A 19,479-nucleotide genomic window follows, 5' to 3' on the forward strand; every position below is an offset into this window, starting at 1 on the left:
AACGATCGCGATAAGTGGCAGCAAACAGTAAAAAAGGCTACCTTCGCCTTGAAGGCAACTTCTCTTATTGCCGTTTTCGGATTTCGTTCGCTTGCCTCATTTGCTTTATTTTTCCATTTTATTTTTTTTTCTTACCTTTCTGTTACGGTTATTTGCCCGCAGCGGAAGGAAGGTGTGTTTATTTCCAGGTGAACACGAATGTGCGTGCGTGTGTGCTTGTGTGTGTGTGCGTGTGTGCGTGCGGGTTGGTGTGTCAAGGTCATTGATGGCATTCTATGGTAACCTTTTGCCTTGCCATTTGGCTTCGTCTTTGTCCACGTCTCTCTTACGTTTGTTGTTTTCTTGCAATCGGTTTTGAAGCCCACCTACAAAACTCGGTTAACAAACAAGCGCACAGGCACTGAAACACATGCACAGAGAGAAAAAACGCACGACATCTGTTAATCAAATCATTGGACACTTTGCCATCTTTTTCGTTCAGTGCTCTGCTGTAATTTTATTAGTATATTGCTTATATCTATTAGATACTTTTTACAAAATTATTATGTATTTTTGTTTAGTACCGTTATGCATTTCCACTGTTTGCTTCAGTTTCAAAACTACTTGTAAATATTATCACATTCTTGAGTTACTAACTCAAATCTTGCACATGATATACATACATATATAATAAGTTCCCATTTCTGTCAGTGTATTCGAGCTAAGAACAAATCGTAGAAGTTCGATCCATTTGGTTGTTCCTGTTATTTTTTTTTATATTTTTTTCATTTTGCTAGAGTTGTTCTTTCGTGTTGCCCGCTGGCTTGACATCATTTCTGTCATGTTTCGTGTTGTAGCTGCCTTTTTATTTGGTCGGTTGTTAGATGACACAGTGAACAATGGCCACAATGAACGCAACAACCTCCAAAACGAATTTTATAAAAACATGTATAGTATAATCGATAACTAATGATAACCACTAAGTCTAAAATATAGCTTCGTTGCCTTGCAGACATTCGTCAACCCATAGTGTCCACTGTACTCTGTTAACCCCCTCCCTGGCTTTCGCTTTGCATGTCACTTGGCCATGTCCAAACGCTTCTTCTTCTTGGCCCGTTCGGTGTGGTTCGACTTGGTTCTTTGCGCTTCGGCGTTTAGAAATTGGTTATGAGGCCGCTTGCGTACAAAGCCAAAGCCAACAGCAGGCAGGCCCATGCCAAAAGCGTTAAAAGGAAGACGGCGAGAAGAGGAGAAATCGACTGGGCCAAAAGGCAGACTGAAAAGCAAAGATTGAAGACTGAGGTGGAGATGGAGGAGGAGTGGCCATTGGCCACGACAAGCCGATGGAGAAGAACGATAAATGGTGGAGCGACACTCAAGTGTCGAGATGATGGCGTCATTAACTTGGCCAAAAGCTTTTGTCGCTGACACACTTTTTGCCATTGCACTCGTTGTTGTCGTTTTTGTTGGCCAATTCGATTTTTATGGGTTAAAGCGACGCCACCACCTGCTAACTCTCAAATTGCAGGTTTCAGATACAAATGTATCTCGCAGTTTCTAGTTTTAAAAACGCCAGCGATTAGCCAATCTCATAGTAAAACTAAAATCATATAAATGAAAGATGATTAAGATCCAATCAAAAATAATGTTTACAGTTGTAAACATCACATGATTTGTCGGGGAAAATTGATATTTTTATATTTTTAACGAGTAATTAGCTGATTAATACCTTATGATTGAAAGATGATTAATTTAATGAATAACTATGACAAGAATGGCTTTATATTGGCGTAAAATATATATAATATTTCGCTGAAGAACATATAAAATACATAAATTTCGGATGAGTCATTTGTCAAATTCCCTTCAAAAATAAATGAATATTTTGATTGGAAAATTGAACGTTTCAAGTTCAATGATCCCCCGGCCAGCGGATAACTTTCGTTTGAGGAAAACCTTTCCAATTGCAATCCATCCATAATCTGGCTGGGATCTGCCGCCTGGCGAGCTTGACCCACTGCATCGGCTAGAAAGTGAAACATGGTCATAGCAACATGATGGGGCGGCCTGGGATTACCTGTTGCCCCGTTGTGCGAAAGAGAGCGCGGCAGGAAGAAGGAAAGAGACGGCCAGCTGTCGGATGGTGGGGGAATCTACTGTAATTTTCTATTTTCAAGTATCGAATGCGTTGCGCTGTCGCCGCTGTAAATGTTGCCCAACAACTTTCTATGAAAAAATTCACTTTTCCTCCTATGACCAACAACAACAACAACAACACCTCACCACCACCTGCGTCTCAAAGTCTACGAAGTTACCAAGTGTTTTGGGGGTCCAAAGCCGGCTTTTTTTTTTTTTGTGGGGCTTTTAGCAAATCGAACTCGAACAAATTAACACATTGCCCCGTCGCTAAAACAAAAGGGAAACTTCAGTGAAAGAAAACCCGTTTCGGATCGTACCAATATACATACGAACATATATAGTTTTTTTAGTTATTTAGAAAAGCCAAAAAGAAGCGATAAAATGATGATTGTCCAGATGGAAGTCGTCGCATTTTGAATTCCCAGCGCATTGAATCACATTTGGGCTTGGGCTGGCAAAACACTTGTTCTTCCGCCATCATCACCATCATCATCATCCAAACGAATCAAATCCAAATAAGTCTGAGCGGAATGTAAACACATTTTCAAAAGCCAAACAAAAGCCAAATGAAAACAATTCACACCCGAGGAATTCGACTAATAATCCGCAAAAGTGTCGCATTTTCGGCGGCTACGATTTTTATTTAGATCCTATAGTGTTTCATTTCGGTGCAATTCGTCGCCATTCGCCCTTTATATACAGGTATTTATTTTTCTTTCTCGGAAATAAGGTGTCGATTTATCAAAATCGCAATCAGATGTCTAGAAAAAATGAAGTATTTCGTTATTATGGCTCACATAAATCAAACATCAAACGATGGCAGTTTTTTATTTTTATTTTTAAGAATTTCCTTACCTTCAAGATATGATATAAAAGCTTTGAGGAAATGATTGAACATTTATCTTTAGTTATATACTCGTACTAACTCAGCTATCATCAGAGAAATGGTTATAAATATCTCAGTTAAGATAGTATGTATCTTTTCGAACTATAATCGGAATTTCCACTAAATAAAGCGTTCCAAATTGAAAAATTTGATCGTGTGTGTATATAATATGGCACAACATTGGCGGCGATCGCAGGTCACAAAGAGTCGTGATTCCCTTTGTCATATCACCAGAAAATAGATATAAAACATCAAACACAACAATGTGGGAGAGAAGTTGGGAAGTCGAAAGAAAAAAGTCTATAAATGAATTGACAAATCAAATGCAAGCAGGTCGCTGCTATTACATGATGCGAAATCCAAGTTATGCTATAATTCTGCATTGTTTGGTTTTTTTTTTCTTGTTGTAGAGGGGAAGGGGGGGGGGTTGGGGATCTTAAAAGTGGAACAGCGCCAGTTGGTTTGTTAGATTTCAGTCTCCGGTATTTTTTTTTTTTTTTTGCCCGGTTGTTTGTGTTTGATTTTTCGAACGTTTCGCATATTTCCCATAAACCTAATTAAATGCGTTTGTTCGTTCGTTTACGCAACGCATACGATTTGTGTCGGGATTGCGTGCCATCTATATATATGTACATACATACATATATATATATATATATATATATACAGATGTCTGCGCATATAACACGGATATAGAGACACATAGAGACTTACTATACTCGTATATGCATCTGGGTCGGGCGGGTCACCGCCCAAAATGCAACATGTTGTTTTTGTGGGCGTGGCGGGGCGGGCGGTGTGCGCAAGAGATGGGCATGTAGATGATTTGGGACAGCTGCAGCATGCGGAAGCTATAGCCTAAACGGGACACTCAAAAAAAAAGATGTTGCACTTGCAATTGGTTTTATAGTCACTGAAATTTGAAATGGTTACGTTTTAAGAATAACAAACACAATTTTTTTTAAATATTTGATTATCAATATAAAAATCACTTGTATACTTTTTTATGTCTTAAAAGGAGTTTATTAATTGCATTTACGATTTGTAGGCAAATAGTACTAAATATGACACAATATCAGAACAATTGAAAAGTTTATTTTATTAGTAATTGATATACACTTTTACTTCGCGTGCAATTCAAATAATTTAAGAACCATTCTTTACAGTTTTTTCTGTAAATGCATTTCGAAGGCGTGCTGCCACGCCCCCCTCTTTGCTTGAACAAAACACCAACCGCATGAAAAGACACATTTCTTTCTTGTGGTTTAGCTGGCGACAATGGACAAGGGAAACAGCTTGACTTCCCCTCACTCAACACCACCCCCACCCCGCGCCCCATCGATTTTCCCCCTCAACAACAAGAACAACAACATCCACCCCCCTCCCCCCTTGCTAACACCCACACAAATGCACAGATGACGCAGAGAGCATAAATTATTTTAAATTAGTTTTAATTGGCAATGTCTTTACGTTGCGCCTTAACATTTAATAATTCAATTTGGTGCGATGCGTTTTGCCATCGCTTAAGCTGAAGAAAACCACAAAAATAAACAAAAAATATATAGTGAATCAATCCGAATTCCGATAAGTGAGTGAATGAAAAACTCAACTGGAAATAGTGGGAATTGTGCAAGATTCGCGATGATGTCATTAATTATGCGCGGTGATAGCGAAATGAAAGAAAAACACAGCTCGAAGATGTGAGAAGTTGTCGGCATGGTAATGAGATAATTTCAATTAGCATACCATTCTTATTGTCAGCTAATACAGTGCGTTTCGCGGCGGTAAGTCGATCGCGGCTCAATTGGAAAATTAAACTAATCGTTGTGAATCGAGAATTTCAATCGAAGTAAACTGATTGAATGATTGAATGAGCAGTGTTAAAGAGTTAATTAATGGCTTTTGCTTGTTATCATGGATGTTTATTTGAGTATTTGTTAATTAGTTGTTAATTTATCAAATAACATCAATAAATATATTGACTCACTTGGTTTCATTTAATACATATCTTGAATCACTTATGTACATTTTATAAATTTATCTAACTCTTCCCAATGAAATACAAATTAATCAGCACCAAAACATTCCCATTCTGATTTTGTTCAGAATATCAAACTTTTAACTGGGGTTGTGAATTTTCAAAAAAAAAAACATGCTAAAGGGTATTAAGTTAAGATTCAAATTTTCACATTTCATTTGTATACAATTAATGCGATTGCAAATTAATTATCTCCTTATTGCGTTGCGAAATTATATTGATTGTTCTTTTGATTTATGGTGCCCATTTTCCCATGCTTACAACTGATATTATTCCGGAAAATATTTGCTTAATTATATGAAACGCACTGTAGGTCTTGGGAACTATGTGTTCGACATTCATGACGAGATGAGGTTTACGTGGAATTAAATCTGTCAGTTGTATCTTATCTTTGTGGCGCATACATACATATACTCGTATCTACATATACATATACATAAATGCGAATGCCACGGCGAAATGCACTGCGAACCGAAGATAATTCACAGATTATTCGAATTATTCAAGAAAGAAATAAGAAAACAGAAGCAAATGTCATGTTCGAGAAGAAAATATTCACAGTACATTTTTTCATAAGTTTGCTTTTCAATAAATTGGCAATGCATCCTCTTATTGTCTAGCATTTCAGATTGAGTTCGCCAACTCCTTTTTCCTTCTGTGTAGAATTATTGACGGAAAATAGTATTGGTGTGGTAAGGGGGGGGGGGAGAGAGGGGTGTGTGGGGGTAAGCATCGTAAACACTTGTTTTTCCACGTTTTCCACGCTCAGATGCCAGCTGATGGCCAAGGTTTGTGTGCGTTTGTCCGTTGGCCAACCGCAAGTCTTCGCTCGCCCCCTCGAACCCCCTTCTAAGCTCCACTTTTCAGCCACCCCCCCCCTCCACCTACCATTTTAGCCCCTCATCATCACCTGTTGCCGTGTGCAGAAAAGAAAAACCGCTGACACAGTACATTGAACTCGAGAACTCAAAAAGCGAGAAATTCTTATGCAAAAAGCAGCAAACACAAAAAAAAAATAAAAAAAATAATGTGAAAAAATGAGAAAATTTATAATAAAGAAACAAACGGCCAACGAACGTTAAAAAAAAATAGAGAAAAAATTAACGCAAACTTGCTGAGCAACGACTTCAATTTCGCGCCCTCTCTCTTACTCCACATAGCCCCGTCTCTTTCTGAAGCTTCGACGTCATCGCTCCGCTCGACTACTGCAGTTGTTGTTGTTGTTGTCTTCACAATTACTTACAATATTTATGTTAAATGGGCAGACGGCGCCGGACTTGAAAAATACACTCACTCGTACGTATGTACATATTGTATGTGAAATGATTCGCCGCTTAAATAGGAAAAAAACAGAGAATTCAACGAAGTCAAACTTTAAATACACTGAAAGGAATGCAGTGTGCCAGGGATAATCAAAATAATTCAGCTTGGACCTTATTATTTTAAATGTACATAGATTTTGCTTGAATTGCGACAAGTTTAAATACATGTTTATTTTAATAAATGTAAATTACATATCTCATGTAAATATATTTTGTAGAATTTTCAAGAGTAAGAATTAAATGTATCTAAATCATGATATTTGGCTTTTGTTAATTTTCTATGATTAGTTACGAACTTATAAGTACGACTGTGCAAACTTTTCGAGTTTTCTGTGTAATCCGTGTTACGCCCACATCTCCACGAAGCTAAACTTCAAATTAAAATCATTTTTGTAGCTGCCTCACATTGTTATCTCATAGAGAGAGGAGGAAAATAAGAAGAATTGAAGAAGGAGAAAGCATGAAGAGGACGCAAACTGAGTGAAACGAACTTTGAGAACTCAGACACGCAAACTGAAAACTGAAGAGGAAAAAAAAAACGGCCATTGAATCACAATGCGGTTCAACTTGGCTAAGCAATTCTCATTGTTTTTTTTTGTTAGCAGCTACTACAGCCTCTTCTTCTTCTTCTTCTTCGTCTTCCAACTACACCCATTAGATAAATTCTAATGCATATAATTTGCACATTAGAAACGGCATCGCAGTCCAAAAGTTGCAATTGGGACTGCATTTGCGATTGCAGATGCATAAATGCATAATCTAATCTAGTTTGCTGGTGCATAATTAGAAACACGCATGCGCCACATTTTCTGCGAGGTTTTTGGCACAATTACATGGCATCTACATGACGTTTGACGGTGTGCAATTTTGGATTTGGTTTTTTTATGACTCAAAGTGCAGTTGAAATGGCTGTTAGTTATATGTTTCAAATCCAATCCAGTTTGCAGATCAGTCATTATATACTTACATTTACTCTACATTTGAGCGAGTGAGTTGCGTGTAGATAACACGACTATGTCTGCTAGATTGTAAACTTACACGAATTTTACATTTGCTATAGGAAATAATGCCTATAAGTAGGCAGCACTTTTCCAATAGCTGCTTAAGGCATTCGCCAACAGGTGGCGCCACTTAGTGATAATGCGGCTAAGATTTAAAAGCAAGATTTAAAATTTATTTAATGCTCATACTAAAATGTTTTTTATTTTTTTTTTTGTACAGAAACCGAGGGAGAACTAACTCGCCTGATCAAGACGCTTCCCTGGGGTCCTTTATACTGCGTGCTGCAACAGGACGATCAGACATTCACCGCCTACTGCAGCGAGGAGATTTCGGTGAGCACTCCCAGATTGTATTGATAGATATTCTAAGATATAGATAACTAACACACACACACACACATACTCAAACACCCAGTAATACAGACATCTAATCGCTTTGTAATTGTTAACATAATCAAGTTCATTGGCTTTGTATTTTCGTCTGTGTATATCTATCCCTGTCTCTCACCACTGCACACTATCGCTAACCAATATGGATGTAAACAAACCGCTACTACTACTATCGTTCTACTAACCTGTAGATATTCCCGGCCACGCCCAAAAAGGAGGTGGGTAGCGCAATACGATGCGGAACTGGAAAACCGCCCATCATAATCGAAAAGACACGTTACTGTTTCCGTTTTTGAAGTCATCGGTTATTCAATTGAATTGCGGACAGTTATTTAATGTGCAAGAGAAGAATGTAAATGTAAAATCTAAAAGCTTAGATCGCAATATATCTTCGAAACTAAATGGAAATTTAAATACCTAAAAACTAGATTAAATCTCAGTAAAATACTAATTCCTAACAATTTATATTTTTTTTGTCTATATGTCTTAAAATTTCGACTTTTAATAACATAAATTTTAAGTATTGTTTTTGAAGACATACAAAATGTAGACAGCTTAGAAAAATACCTTAAACTTGTGCTTAAAACGGAAACTGTAATATGTCGTATATTTTCCATATTTCTGGGACACCATGCTTATTATTCTTACAATCTCCTTGATCTTCAGCTAGGCGATGTTTGCTACGAGGACATTCCAAGGGTTCGGTTGGACCGAGTTCGTCGTCCTGCGAAGGCTTTGTGGGACGGACCGCCGACGTTGGTCGAGGAAAACGAGGATTCAGATTCGTGTGTTGGGGGCAGCGGCGGCATGAGTGGCATCAACGACATCGTCCTGAATACGACGCTCTACAGTGAACTAGGTAAGTAAGAGCCTATTTATTTCAAAAAAGATGAAACTGTTGTGTTGTTTTGCAAAACTCTATTAAAATGTCACCCTACCTTTGTCTATTTTTGGCTAAAGTATTTTAAGGAAAAACAACCTTAGAGTTTAGAACATAAAGAGTTATTTAAGTGTGACCAAGTTAAATTAAAAAAGGGGCAATGTAGGATATTTTAAATATTTTCAATACAATATGGCAATTCTCTTGAGTGTAAAGTTTAAAATAGTTATTACGGGATATTTTAATGTTTGCGATATTAAGAATAAATAAATGACTCCTTTTGTGGATATATCTTAAACAAAGAACCAATTGCTCAGGATCTGTTGAAACGATAGCATTTCACTTCGGAAGGAAGTGATACTTCGCTAACCCGATACTGGTATATCACCCTATTCAAGCGTTATGCAATATACATATGTACATATATGGCTTCGCGTCAGGTGGATTTGATTTGATTTTGTTGGTGTGGTCAAGCGGGGCTTTAATTGCATTTGACCGGCAAGCGGGCTCATCAGTGCTCATCAGTAATTGCAGTTTTATTTTTTGTTCATGCTTTGCTGTGGGTCCGTAACACTTTTCGATCGTATCTAGAGGTGTGTGTATCTGTGTCTTGGGTTTTTTTTTCTATGCATTCTGTGTGTGTGAGTAGTCAGGAAATTTGTTTGTATCGTCACGCATGCCGGAGCATTCGGCACAATGGCGAACGGGAGGTGGTTTCGGCTTGGGGTGCTTGCAGTGGGAGGGGTGGGCGGTTTTTGGTTTTGGGCCCATGTGGAAGGTGCCGTCCGTGCAGCCGACACTTCCGTCGATGGCGAGATCGTTTCGGTTCTATTGCTCGACTGTGTGTGCGGCAATCTATAATATAAGATGTGTGGCTCATTAAGAACGGATACATTTTAATCCCCCCCCAAACATTTACATTTAGATCCCAATGTAAAGCAATACGAAACGTCATTTCAATGGATGCACATAGTAAGTCATCCATCTGTTGATAACGTTTTGATGCGTGATCGCCGTGCCGAGCACATTTTTGCACGTACAATATTCATTGAATCAATATGGATTAAGTACATACATAAATGTATGTATGTATGTATATTTTTGGAAGAGAAAACTGCAATAATTACTATAAGCGTTGTTTGGTGGTTAATAAGATTGGTGCTTGATTTCTAAATATCCGCACTACAACCAGAACTTTGTAAAGAATCATGTTTATATGTAGATGCGCAAGTTGCTGGTTTTTTTTGGTATTCATTCTGAATTTCTCCCCAGCATTTGCATGTTTTCTTCTTCTCCCTTTCTCCGCTTCCTCCACCTCCATCTCCGCCACTTCCCCTTTCTCCACCTCCGCGCTTTCTTCCTCTTTGCGCGTTCTCTGTTTGTTCCGCCTTGCCAAACGTTCCCATCAATGGAGCTCGCAGTTTGTGGGAGAAGGGGTTGCGCCGTTGCGCATGTATTTCTCGTGCGTTTTGCTTTGTGCCGTTCCGATTCGATTCGATCCGTTTCGTTCCATCTCATTTCGTTTCATTTCGTTTCGTGTTTGTTGGTGATTTCTCGGCGGTTTTCAGTCGATTTTAAGCTTCCGGCGCAGGCGGTTCAATTCGCTACGTTCGGTTCGTGGCTATTATTGTTATTATTTAGCTAACAGTTAACAGTGCAAAATTACTGGCCTGGCTTGGCGGAGAGAAACGTTAGCATTAGTTGCATACGAAGTTATGCGTTTAATCACATATGTATATTTTTTTAAATATTTTTTTTTTGGCTCAAGTGAATATCGTATGGTGACTAGCATGGAAAATGGCTGAAAACATGGCTAAACTATGCGGGCCGTGCTTGTATCTGCGTGCGTGTGCGTTGCGAATTCGAAAATGTTCTAAAAATAAATGCAAACAAAAACAAACAGAATGTAAAAATCGTACGAAAAAATATGTACAAAACAAAAATACAACACAAAAAAAAAAAAAAGAAAATACAAAACTGGGCAACTACAAAGGCAAACTTGCGAGTGCAAAACCCCCATCGCCCCCAAATCCTCCCCCCTCGCCAAGGAACTAACCCCGCCCCCGCATTCTGACATAGCTCATCATCATCGTCTTGGCCATATTATTTGAGCAATATAAGCAGCCAGACGACAGCCAACGCTGCACAGAAAACATTTCCCATATTTTTAAGATTCTTTCAAATATTTTAATACGATATACTCAAAACTATTACAATGTTTGTACTTTGACGTCCACTTATTGGATACTTTTGCTATAAAGGGTTGAAGGTTTAAAAGGTTATCATTAAGATTACTCATTAAGGTTCTGCAGAGAAAAGGAATTCGATCGTAAAATGCGTTCTTAAATTAAAATAATATGCATAACATGGGTTCTGTTTTACCTAATTATCTTATACAGATTAAATATAATATTTAAATATTTTTTTATCAGAATGCGATCTTAAATTGTTTATTTTCTACGACAAATTTTTTATAATTGCGTTCCATGGGCGGGTTTTCTGGTTTTTTTTTTTTTTTTTTTTTTTTTTTTGGGTGCGCAAGAAAAGACACCAATTTGAGGCAGAAAGAAAGGAAATAAGAAAAGAGTGGAGAAAAATGTAAACTAAATTAGGGAAATGAGCGCTTGACACCGTTTTAAGGGACACCGGAAAGTCACGTTGTTGTTGTTGTTCAGTTACTTTCGTATTTTTTGGTTACTGTAAACCGTTTACGGCCATAATCGTATCCGGATTAGCCGTCTTTTTTTTTTGTCGCCTTGGTATCGCAGAAGAATTTGGAACATGGCAACGCGGCAGAGAGGGGTGCCCATTTTTTTGCGGGGTGCGGTGGGGGGTAATAAGGGAGCTTCTGGCCGTCTTGTTTGTTATTTGTTGTAAATACTGGTTGTTTTTTTTTTTTTTTTTGGTTGTCAGCTGTTGTTATTGCTGCAATCAGAAGCCGTTGACACACATTATAGGCAGGTTCAAATTTGTTGCTTCTACTTAGAGCACTGAGAAAAAACATAGAGCAATAACTGGCAGCTTAAAAATGCTAGGTTCGAATAGAAACTGTGTATTAACTGTGTTTTATGCATCAAGGGAATTACCTAGCCGGGAATTGCAACTTATCTTTAAAATAAATTAATTTTAAATTAATATTTTTGTTATAAACATAATTGAAAAACACTTGTCCTAAATTCAAATTGCATTTATGTACATAATGCCTTGAAGATTTCGCTCTGTATAGTTGCGCTCAATCAAAATTTCGAGGCCCATGCAAATCACACAAAAGTGTTAAGCCCGGCTTATTGACACAACTGCAACGGCAACGCGAATTGCAACTGCAATTTTCAGCTGTAACTGCAGCAACAGCATCAAGTTAAACGGCTTAACGGAAATCGAAACGAAATGCAATGAAAATAAAAGAAAAGAAAAGCGGCCGAGCGAGCGAAAAGCGAAAAGAAAAATCCAACGCCAATTGACACCAATTAAATAATTTGATGCACATGACCCACATTTTATTTATACATGCATCTACTTGAACGCACTACATGTGGTGTATAGTATATTATAGCATAGTATAGTATAGTATTCAGAGCCAAGAACAAGTGCAACAAATTGCAGCAGCAACTGCAACATCAACATTCGTTGATCCGCATGCAGCAGCAACTGCATTTGCTGAATATCATACAAAAATAGCACTTTTGCTTTAGAATTTGCATTCATCGCGATATGTTTTCATCATGTTCTCTATGAATTTTGGACTTCTCTACATTCTTATTCATTCAATTTTGAGACTTTTTTTTTTGAGTGCCAGTAGTTATTTAAATTAATAAACTGAGGTTAACAGCTTGTCAATGCGATTTTTTTTTATTGGTAGCCGTAAATGGAGCAGATTGAAAACGAGCTGAAAGTAAAGCGTTGAAACAGATGATATTTAAATATATATACTTAATTACTAAATCGAATAAATCGGCATTTTAAAGCAATAACTAATACCTCAAAACCTATAGAAATTTTGATATATTAATCGAATAATTAAGCGCAATACAATTGATCGTAAAAAAATGTGTGAGAACTGTAAAGATAAAGAAGATATGTATATAATGATTCTTTAAGTTCTTCAGATCCAAAACAAAAATTTCCCACAAAACTGCTTAGTTGAATAAAAAATGCTGCTAACAATTGCGCATAAAATATATATTTGCGAATATTTCCTATTTTTAAAAGTAACGAATGCTAGCTGAAGAACCCAAAGATATATTATGTGATGGTGAAGGTATTGCATAGTTTTTTTTTTTCCAAACAATATTTTAATGTTGGTTATATTATGGGGAAACTAGCGCTATAACCCCAGTGTTTTGGCCCCCCTAGGAGCTACCTTTTGTTGGCAACAAAGTGATTTTAGCCATACGATTTCTCAGCAGTCGATCAAAATTGTGGCCATCATCTTTTGTTAGGCACTGTAACAAGGGAATTGTGTGTAATTGTTTGAGATCTTTGTGCTTCTTTTTTGTTTTGTTTCGACTATTTTGTTTTGTTTTTGCTTGCCCTTCTCTTTGCTTTGTTGTCAGCTGATCTTCCTCTCGGTTTCCTCGTTTTTTCTCCCAGTTTTTCTGCGCTCTCCCCGCTCCCTCTCTCCCCCCACCCCCCTCTCAGCACAGCTCAGCTGTTTGTTCGGTGGAGTTCATGGAAACAAAGCTTCATATTTGCATTGCCTGAATGGCCAAAGGAGGGAGGGGTGGCGTTTTCGAGGGGGGGTTGAATGGAAGGGGGCTGGCACATGTCACATTGGAGAGCCTTTTTTTTTTGAGTTATTATTGCGAACAAGCTGCTGTTGGCAGTTGTAGTTGTCGAGCCTATCCAACGAGATATATATGTATGTACATACATATATATATATATATGGCTATATATCTCATTGTTGCGGGCGAAATTGCCAGACAATGCGATCCCCTTCCATTTAAAATGAAAAACACGCAGTTGATGTTTTTTGTCGCAAGCGATACACTGAGAGAACAAATTGCTTAGCAAAAGCGTTTGAAACCTATAATAAAACAACTTGTATATATAATATTAACTGAAAATGAATGGTATTTTAATCGATTATTGTCGCCATAAAATAAATGAAATGAATGCATTTTTTTTACCTTTGTGCATTAGGAGAATCCATCTGTTTATTTTATGTGTACTAACTGCTGCTGTTAATTATATGCGCAAATAGTTAAAGTCAAATTAAAATGCATTGCAACGGGCGGCGGACGCTTGGAAATTGCTTTTTCAGTTTTTATCTGGTTGTGGCGCTGGTTTTGGCCAATTGCATTTTCTTTCGGCCACAGCGATTTGCCCGATGCGCTACAAGTGCGCAAAACAAATCAGTTATACAATGAGTCTACTGTATGGTGGGCAAATGTCTTAAGAATCTCTATATATATGAATATGTTACTTTTATATATTTATATTTTTGGTTTTATACTTATTTTTATTAAGGAAAGGGTATTCTCGATTTGATTGCTTGAAGTTTTCCTTTATTTTCCTTCACATGAGTGCGGGTTGTTTTTGCATTTCCGTTGCTTTGAAGTCTTTGTTGATTTCTCGTTGCTGCTAAAAATTGAATAATTCGAGTCATAACTGTGGCAAAAAGCAAGCAGCAATAACAACAATTAGCGAAGCGGCACAGTTAGTAAATTCATATATGTCATAAATCTATCTGTCTGTCGGCATTTTGCGTATCCGTAGCTGAGTCGTCTGTAAGTGTATCTGTATCCGTAGCTGTATCTGTATCTTCCACTTGTCTATCCGTCCGCGGATTGCCACACATTTGAGAGATGTCGTCATCGCACTGGCTAATGCACAAACGTATGGGATGTACAATCATCCGCCTTTCTGTGGCCCGGGACACGCCCCGATCTATATGGGATATATGATATATATATATATATATGCTATAGATGGTGTATGGTATATGGTGTATGGTGCATGGTGTATGGACATGGATATGGTGGCAATTGGTGCCAGCGAAACATCAAATTAACTCGATTGTATAATCAAGTGGCGGCAGCAACCTAATCGTTGTGCTGGATGAGTGATAAAGTAGACGATGATGGATCATGCCGCTTAATTTGAAGACCCAAACGAAGGTCAGAAGAAAACCCCTTCATTTTCTTGGCCACAGAAAGGTACAAACGAAATACTAGGCTAATTGTTGTCGGTATTACATAAATGAGTTCATTTGATAACTGGAGTGTGTTTTGAATATTCGATTATCATGTTTATTGTTATATTTTTTTACTTTACAATGTGATTTAAATATTACGAATATTACATATTGTTGCAAATGTATGTATGTATGTGCCTTTTCTCGATGCAAATTTTCGTATTTTCCGAATCAGTTGCCCATATTTGTTGTTCTTACTGTGGCCCCATGTAAACACGATCGAAACGATCCCGCTGATTTTGTTTATATTTTGACGAGCAGAACCGAAATTTTTCGGTATGCTTGATTTGTTTAGATCGGGCGAGAAATTTGTTTATTTCGCACCTTGAGATGCGTTTGAAATCATTTCCAAAAATACACACAAGTTTTCATTTTCCTAAGCTCTCTAAACTACTCTAAATTTAGCAAGTCAAGCAAAGGAAAAAAAAAAAAAACGAGAAGAAATTGGAAAAATAATCGCACGAACAACTAAACAAAACTACAGCAATGAAAAGGAAAAGCGCGAGCAACAAGTTCACACAATTCTTTTGGTAATAAAATGGAAGCAGGCAGAAATAATATGAGCTCCGCAGGTCCCTGCTCTATGCTACCTCTCTCGCTCGCACACCCCCCTCCCCTCTCCCCTGTTACACCCTCTCGCTCGCACTGCAGAGCGAAAAAAAGCATTAAAACAGTTAAAATTGCTTTATGTATTTCAACATGGTCAACAATGTTGTGGCCTGTCTGCTGGAGATGGCCCATTGGGTGCTGCTACTTAGCGCACGAAAGAGACCGCAATTGGGGCCGCGAGAAAGAGAGGGAAGATAGACACTCGAAGAAAATAGTGAGAATAACTCAAGAGCTTCTAAATGGCAAAGCATGTTAAAAATCAAAACTATTTAAATAAAATACAGATATATTCTTTTTATTTTAGTTTATTGCTAATATTATATTATTTATTGACTTTAGGAATGTTTCTCTATGCACAAAGACAATGAGTTTGCTGCTCTTTCTTTTCTTTTATTTTTTTTTTGCCGAGCAAATAATTTACATAATATGCAACACAACACAACACATGTTGACACGAATATATCGAGTGAGCCGCGGGAAGGGGGCTAGATTTGGTCGGGGTGAAAGGGGATCCAAAGTAGGGGCTACTACGACTTAAGTTCATCGTGTGAAAATTGCGTTGTCTTCGCCATATGTCTGCACTTTTTTCGCTACCCATACAACACCATTTCTCAGTTTTGTTGCGAAAGTAAAGTGGCTCAAACAGCAGTCGCATGCTGATGATGACGGGTTCATAACGGTATTCAAGTTCTATAGTTCTTTGGCTCCCCCCCCCCCCGTGTCATCAGGGGATGGTATTCAGTGGTATAGCGCAGTTGATTAGTAAGCGCACTAGTAATCGTAATCGCTGGGATCTGGCAAGCTCTCTTTTATGAGCACATTTACAGCTACTAATTTGCGCTCAAATTACCAGAAATTAACACAATTTCACTTGCGATAACATCAGCATGATCAATATTCAATGACCGTTTCGACACAATCGATTGTTTAAGGCGGCATTCATTTAGTTTCATAATAAATTGATTTCATTTCTGACAATAAATATCAATGTCAATGATATGGGAGTTTCAGTTTAAAGCTGCGATTGAGTTAATTTTTGGAAACTTAGAACGCTTTCTTCGAACTTCGATGCTCCCACGATATTTGCTGAGTATGTAAACTCGGATCTGCGATGAAAATCATTCCCGCTCACGTATTTATACCTTAACATGAACTCCCTTTATTGGGATTGAGATACATACGTACGCCATTCCCGGTTCCACTCCGCACCGGACTCCACTTTATTTATCTGATCACTTCAAATGAGAAACCGCGAATATCCGTCGAAAATACGAAAACGTGCCTTCAATGACAACCGGACGAGAGCAACAACAATTTCACTTTTTCGTTGTTACTTCGTTGTGGTTGGTTGGTAATTTAATTTGACTGTGGATCAACGACCACGACCCCCGCGCACCTTCTCTACAAAACCCAACGCCCCCCAACCAACCCACTGCCACCTCCCTCTGGCCTGGTCAGTGTAGCTTATCTAGTTGTTGTTTGCAATAATCATCATCATTAGATGGCCATTGTTCTGAATGAATCACAAGCTCACACAATACCACCCAACCCTCTGGAAATCACCTGAAATATGGGTGGGGTACACTTACTGGTATACACTTATCCAAAAACAGATGTACAAGCACTTGCTGCTTAACGTTATTCTTGGAACGTCTTTTTATGGCGAAGCCCCGCCATAATTGACGGAATTATTAGAAACCCTTTACTTAAGCCATATTTGCAGCCCAATACTTTGCAGACATCTTTACTTCGCTTCAATTCCATTTTGGGTGCAGTTCATTTGAATGCTTTATGTGCAAATTATGCAGATTTAGGAACATGCTGTCCCATCGAAAACTTGATGTTAGTTTCGATTTATATTTAGATACATATATAAAAACATTTTCTTGAAGCAACAGACAGTTTTCCGCTCTGCAACAATCTTATGGTCATTTTTCTGGAACATTAACACTTTTCCGCAGCACTTTTCATTTAGAAGTGGGTTTTCCATCCAACCTTCCCGCTCTCCGTTTCACCACCAGTTGGTTTTTCCGCGTATCCGAACTCCGGGTATCGCTGCATCTTTTCCCTGGCACATTTCATTTATCATTCCGCGGTGCGTGGCTCCAAAAGAATATTTGTGTGCCCGTCTGTCTCGCAATTATCGCCGCAATCATTGTGGTCCATTTTGATCTCATCTCATCACTATAACGTCAATTACGCCGCGACTTCAATTCGCCGTTTGTAAACTGAAAAGAGCAGAAATAAAAAAGAGCCTGGAAAATGAAAATGTTGATGAAGACGAGCGGGCCACCACTTGGATGCGAATAGAAAAAAAAAAAATAAAAAGAAGAAGATGAAAGAAATGCCATAATAGAAAAATCTAAGATCTCTGCCTTTTGCCTTATTTTATGTATTTTTTTTTTCCTCGCCCGATGTATCTTGTAGTTACTTTAGTTACCGTACCCTGATGCTGATCTCTCAACTGACTATTTCGCGCAGAGGGAAATGACCTGGGGACCGGTGCCGGTGAGCCCACGGCCCTTTTTTCATTCAATTCCAATACACAAGTCGTCTGGCTACCCAGTCCATTGTCCACGATCCATGAACCCGCCACTCGGCAAAACGGCTATCTAAAATTTCACACACAGCAGTACAAACTGTTTGGATGTGATTGAAAAGTTTGTACAAGCTGAGGAAGATGGTATCATACAGATGCAACACTACTTTATTCAACGGTTTGCAGTACAATATCTTTATAGTTACCAGATAATACCAAATTTTATCTATTAGTTAGGATTATGATTAAATTAAGTGAATAAATGAAGGAGTAATAATGTATATAGATAACTGATACATTTTGAATTCGATGTATGTATGTATGTATGCATCTAAAAAAATCGTAATATATCAGAAGCCGTATAATTACACTTAGCAAAATGGGAGTGCCTGTTTTGGCGAGTGTTTCGCTTGCATAACCCAAGTGCGATCGAAAACACCGGTTTCGCTCTGATGGCATGGTGTTCTATACGAGTGGTATGCGACAAAAGATGAATGGAATGGATGGATGGATGGTTGGATGGAAAGTTTCCCACGTCCCCGCGACGAGGGCAGCAATTCAGCACCAGAGTGCCTATTATAAGGCGATACTCATTATAATATATATATTAGCCGTAAACCTAATGAGCTTTGGCTTTGTGTGGGACCTTGCTTCTAGACGGTTTTGAACTTCTCCGGAACGTAACCATTATCTGCCGAAATGAAATGGGAATGAATAGCGAATTCTCTAGAATGGGTGGTTTCTTCGCTTACCATAAAAATTTAGCCAACATAAATGGGCTCCAAAAGAAGTTGGGTATTTAAATCTCATTTAAACTATAATATATTTAATGTACACATATATGAAAAGGAAAAGTATATACAGTTTTGTAGTCTGATGTCTCGGGATTAGGTGTGGCGGAAATGGAAGATCATCTTCCGCTGCATCTTTGTGGTTTTGTTCTTTACACTTTGAGTGCGCCAAGTCTTTACCTTTTGTGGCTTATCACCTGGTCCTGCACCTTCAATCACCCACTCCCCCTCGTCGCCCACCTTTGAGGCATATATTGTAATATGTGTATGCATTGCATCGGTGCATATATAATCAGTTGAGTCTGGGCAAAGTCTATGATTTGGATTGACGTTGCTGGCTGATGTTTGAGCTTGTTGTTGCTGCTGTTGTTTCCATCATCGTCATCGACGTGCAAAAATGCATCTCTGCCAAATTATTCATTATGCGGACGGGACGCCCTCAAAAAACAATAAATAAAAAATAAAAATTAAAAAACAAAAAACAAAAAGCCCCAAACAACGTAAATAAAGCAAACACATTGTGACGCCAACGCCGGCTGCATTAATCAGCAAAAACGAAAAAAAAAAAACAGAAAAAGCTGAAAAAAAGCAAGGAATCACATGGAGAAAAAAGAGCTTTCAGCTTGAAGCGTTGCATGCTGCCTTTATATGGCGCATCCGTTGCAGTTGCCGCTTTTGTTTGGAGTTTTTCTCTTTTTCCCATATAAAA

At 38.2% G+C, this 19,479-nt stretch overlaps 1 protein-coding gene across 7 annotated transcripts in view; it reads left to right on the top strand.

Annotated features, from left to right (window-relative positions):
* The window catches only part of raskol, a 41,864-nt gene that overhangs the window by 2,858 nt on the left and 19,527 nt on the right, over window positions 1-19,479 (top strand). For 3 of the 7 annotated variants that reach the window (NM_133012.5, NM_001103542.4, NM_001298458.1), the window contains exons 2-3: window positions 7,586-7,698; window positions 8,422-8,614. In NM_133012.5, the coding sequence (NP_573240.1) occupies window positions 7,586-7,698; window positions 8,422-8,614 (306 nt within the window). Of the gene's footprint in view, window positions 1-7,585; window positions 7,699-7,946; window positions 7,974-8,421; window positions 8,615-10,201; window positions 10,249-19,479 lie in introns of those variants that run through there. The other 4 variants (NM_001201734.3, NM_001298457.1, NM_001298456.1 and 1 more) reach the window with 2 other exon arrangements.

This window comes from Drosophila melanogaster, chromosome X (assembly GCF_000001215.4).
Source record: "Drosophila melanogaster chromosome X".
NCBI lineage: Eukaryota > Metazoa > Arthropoda > Insecta > Diptera > Drosophilidae > Drosophila > Drosophila melanogaster.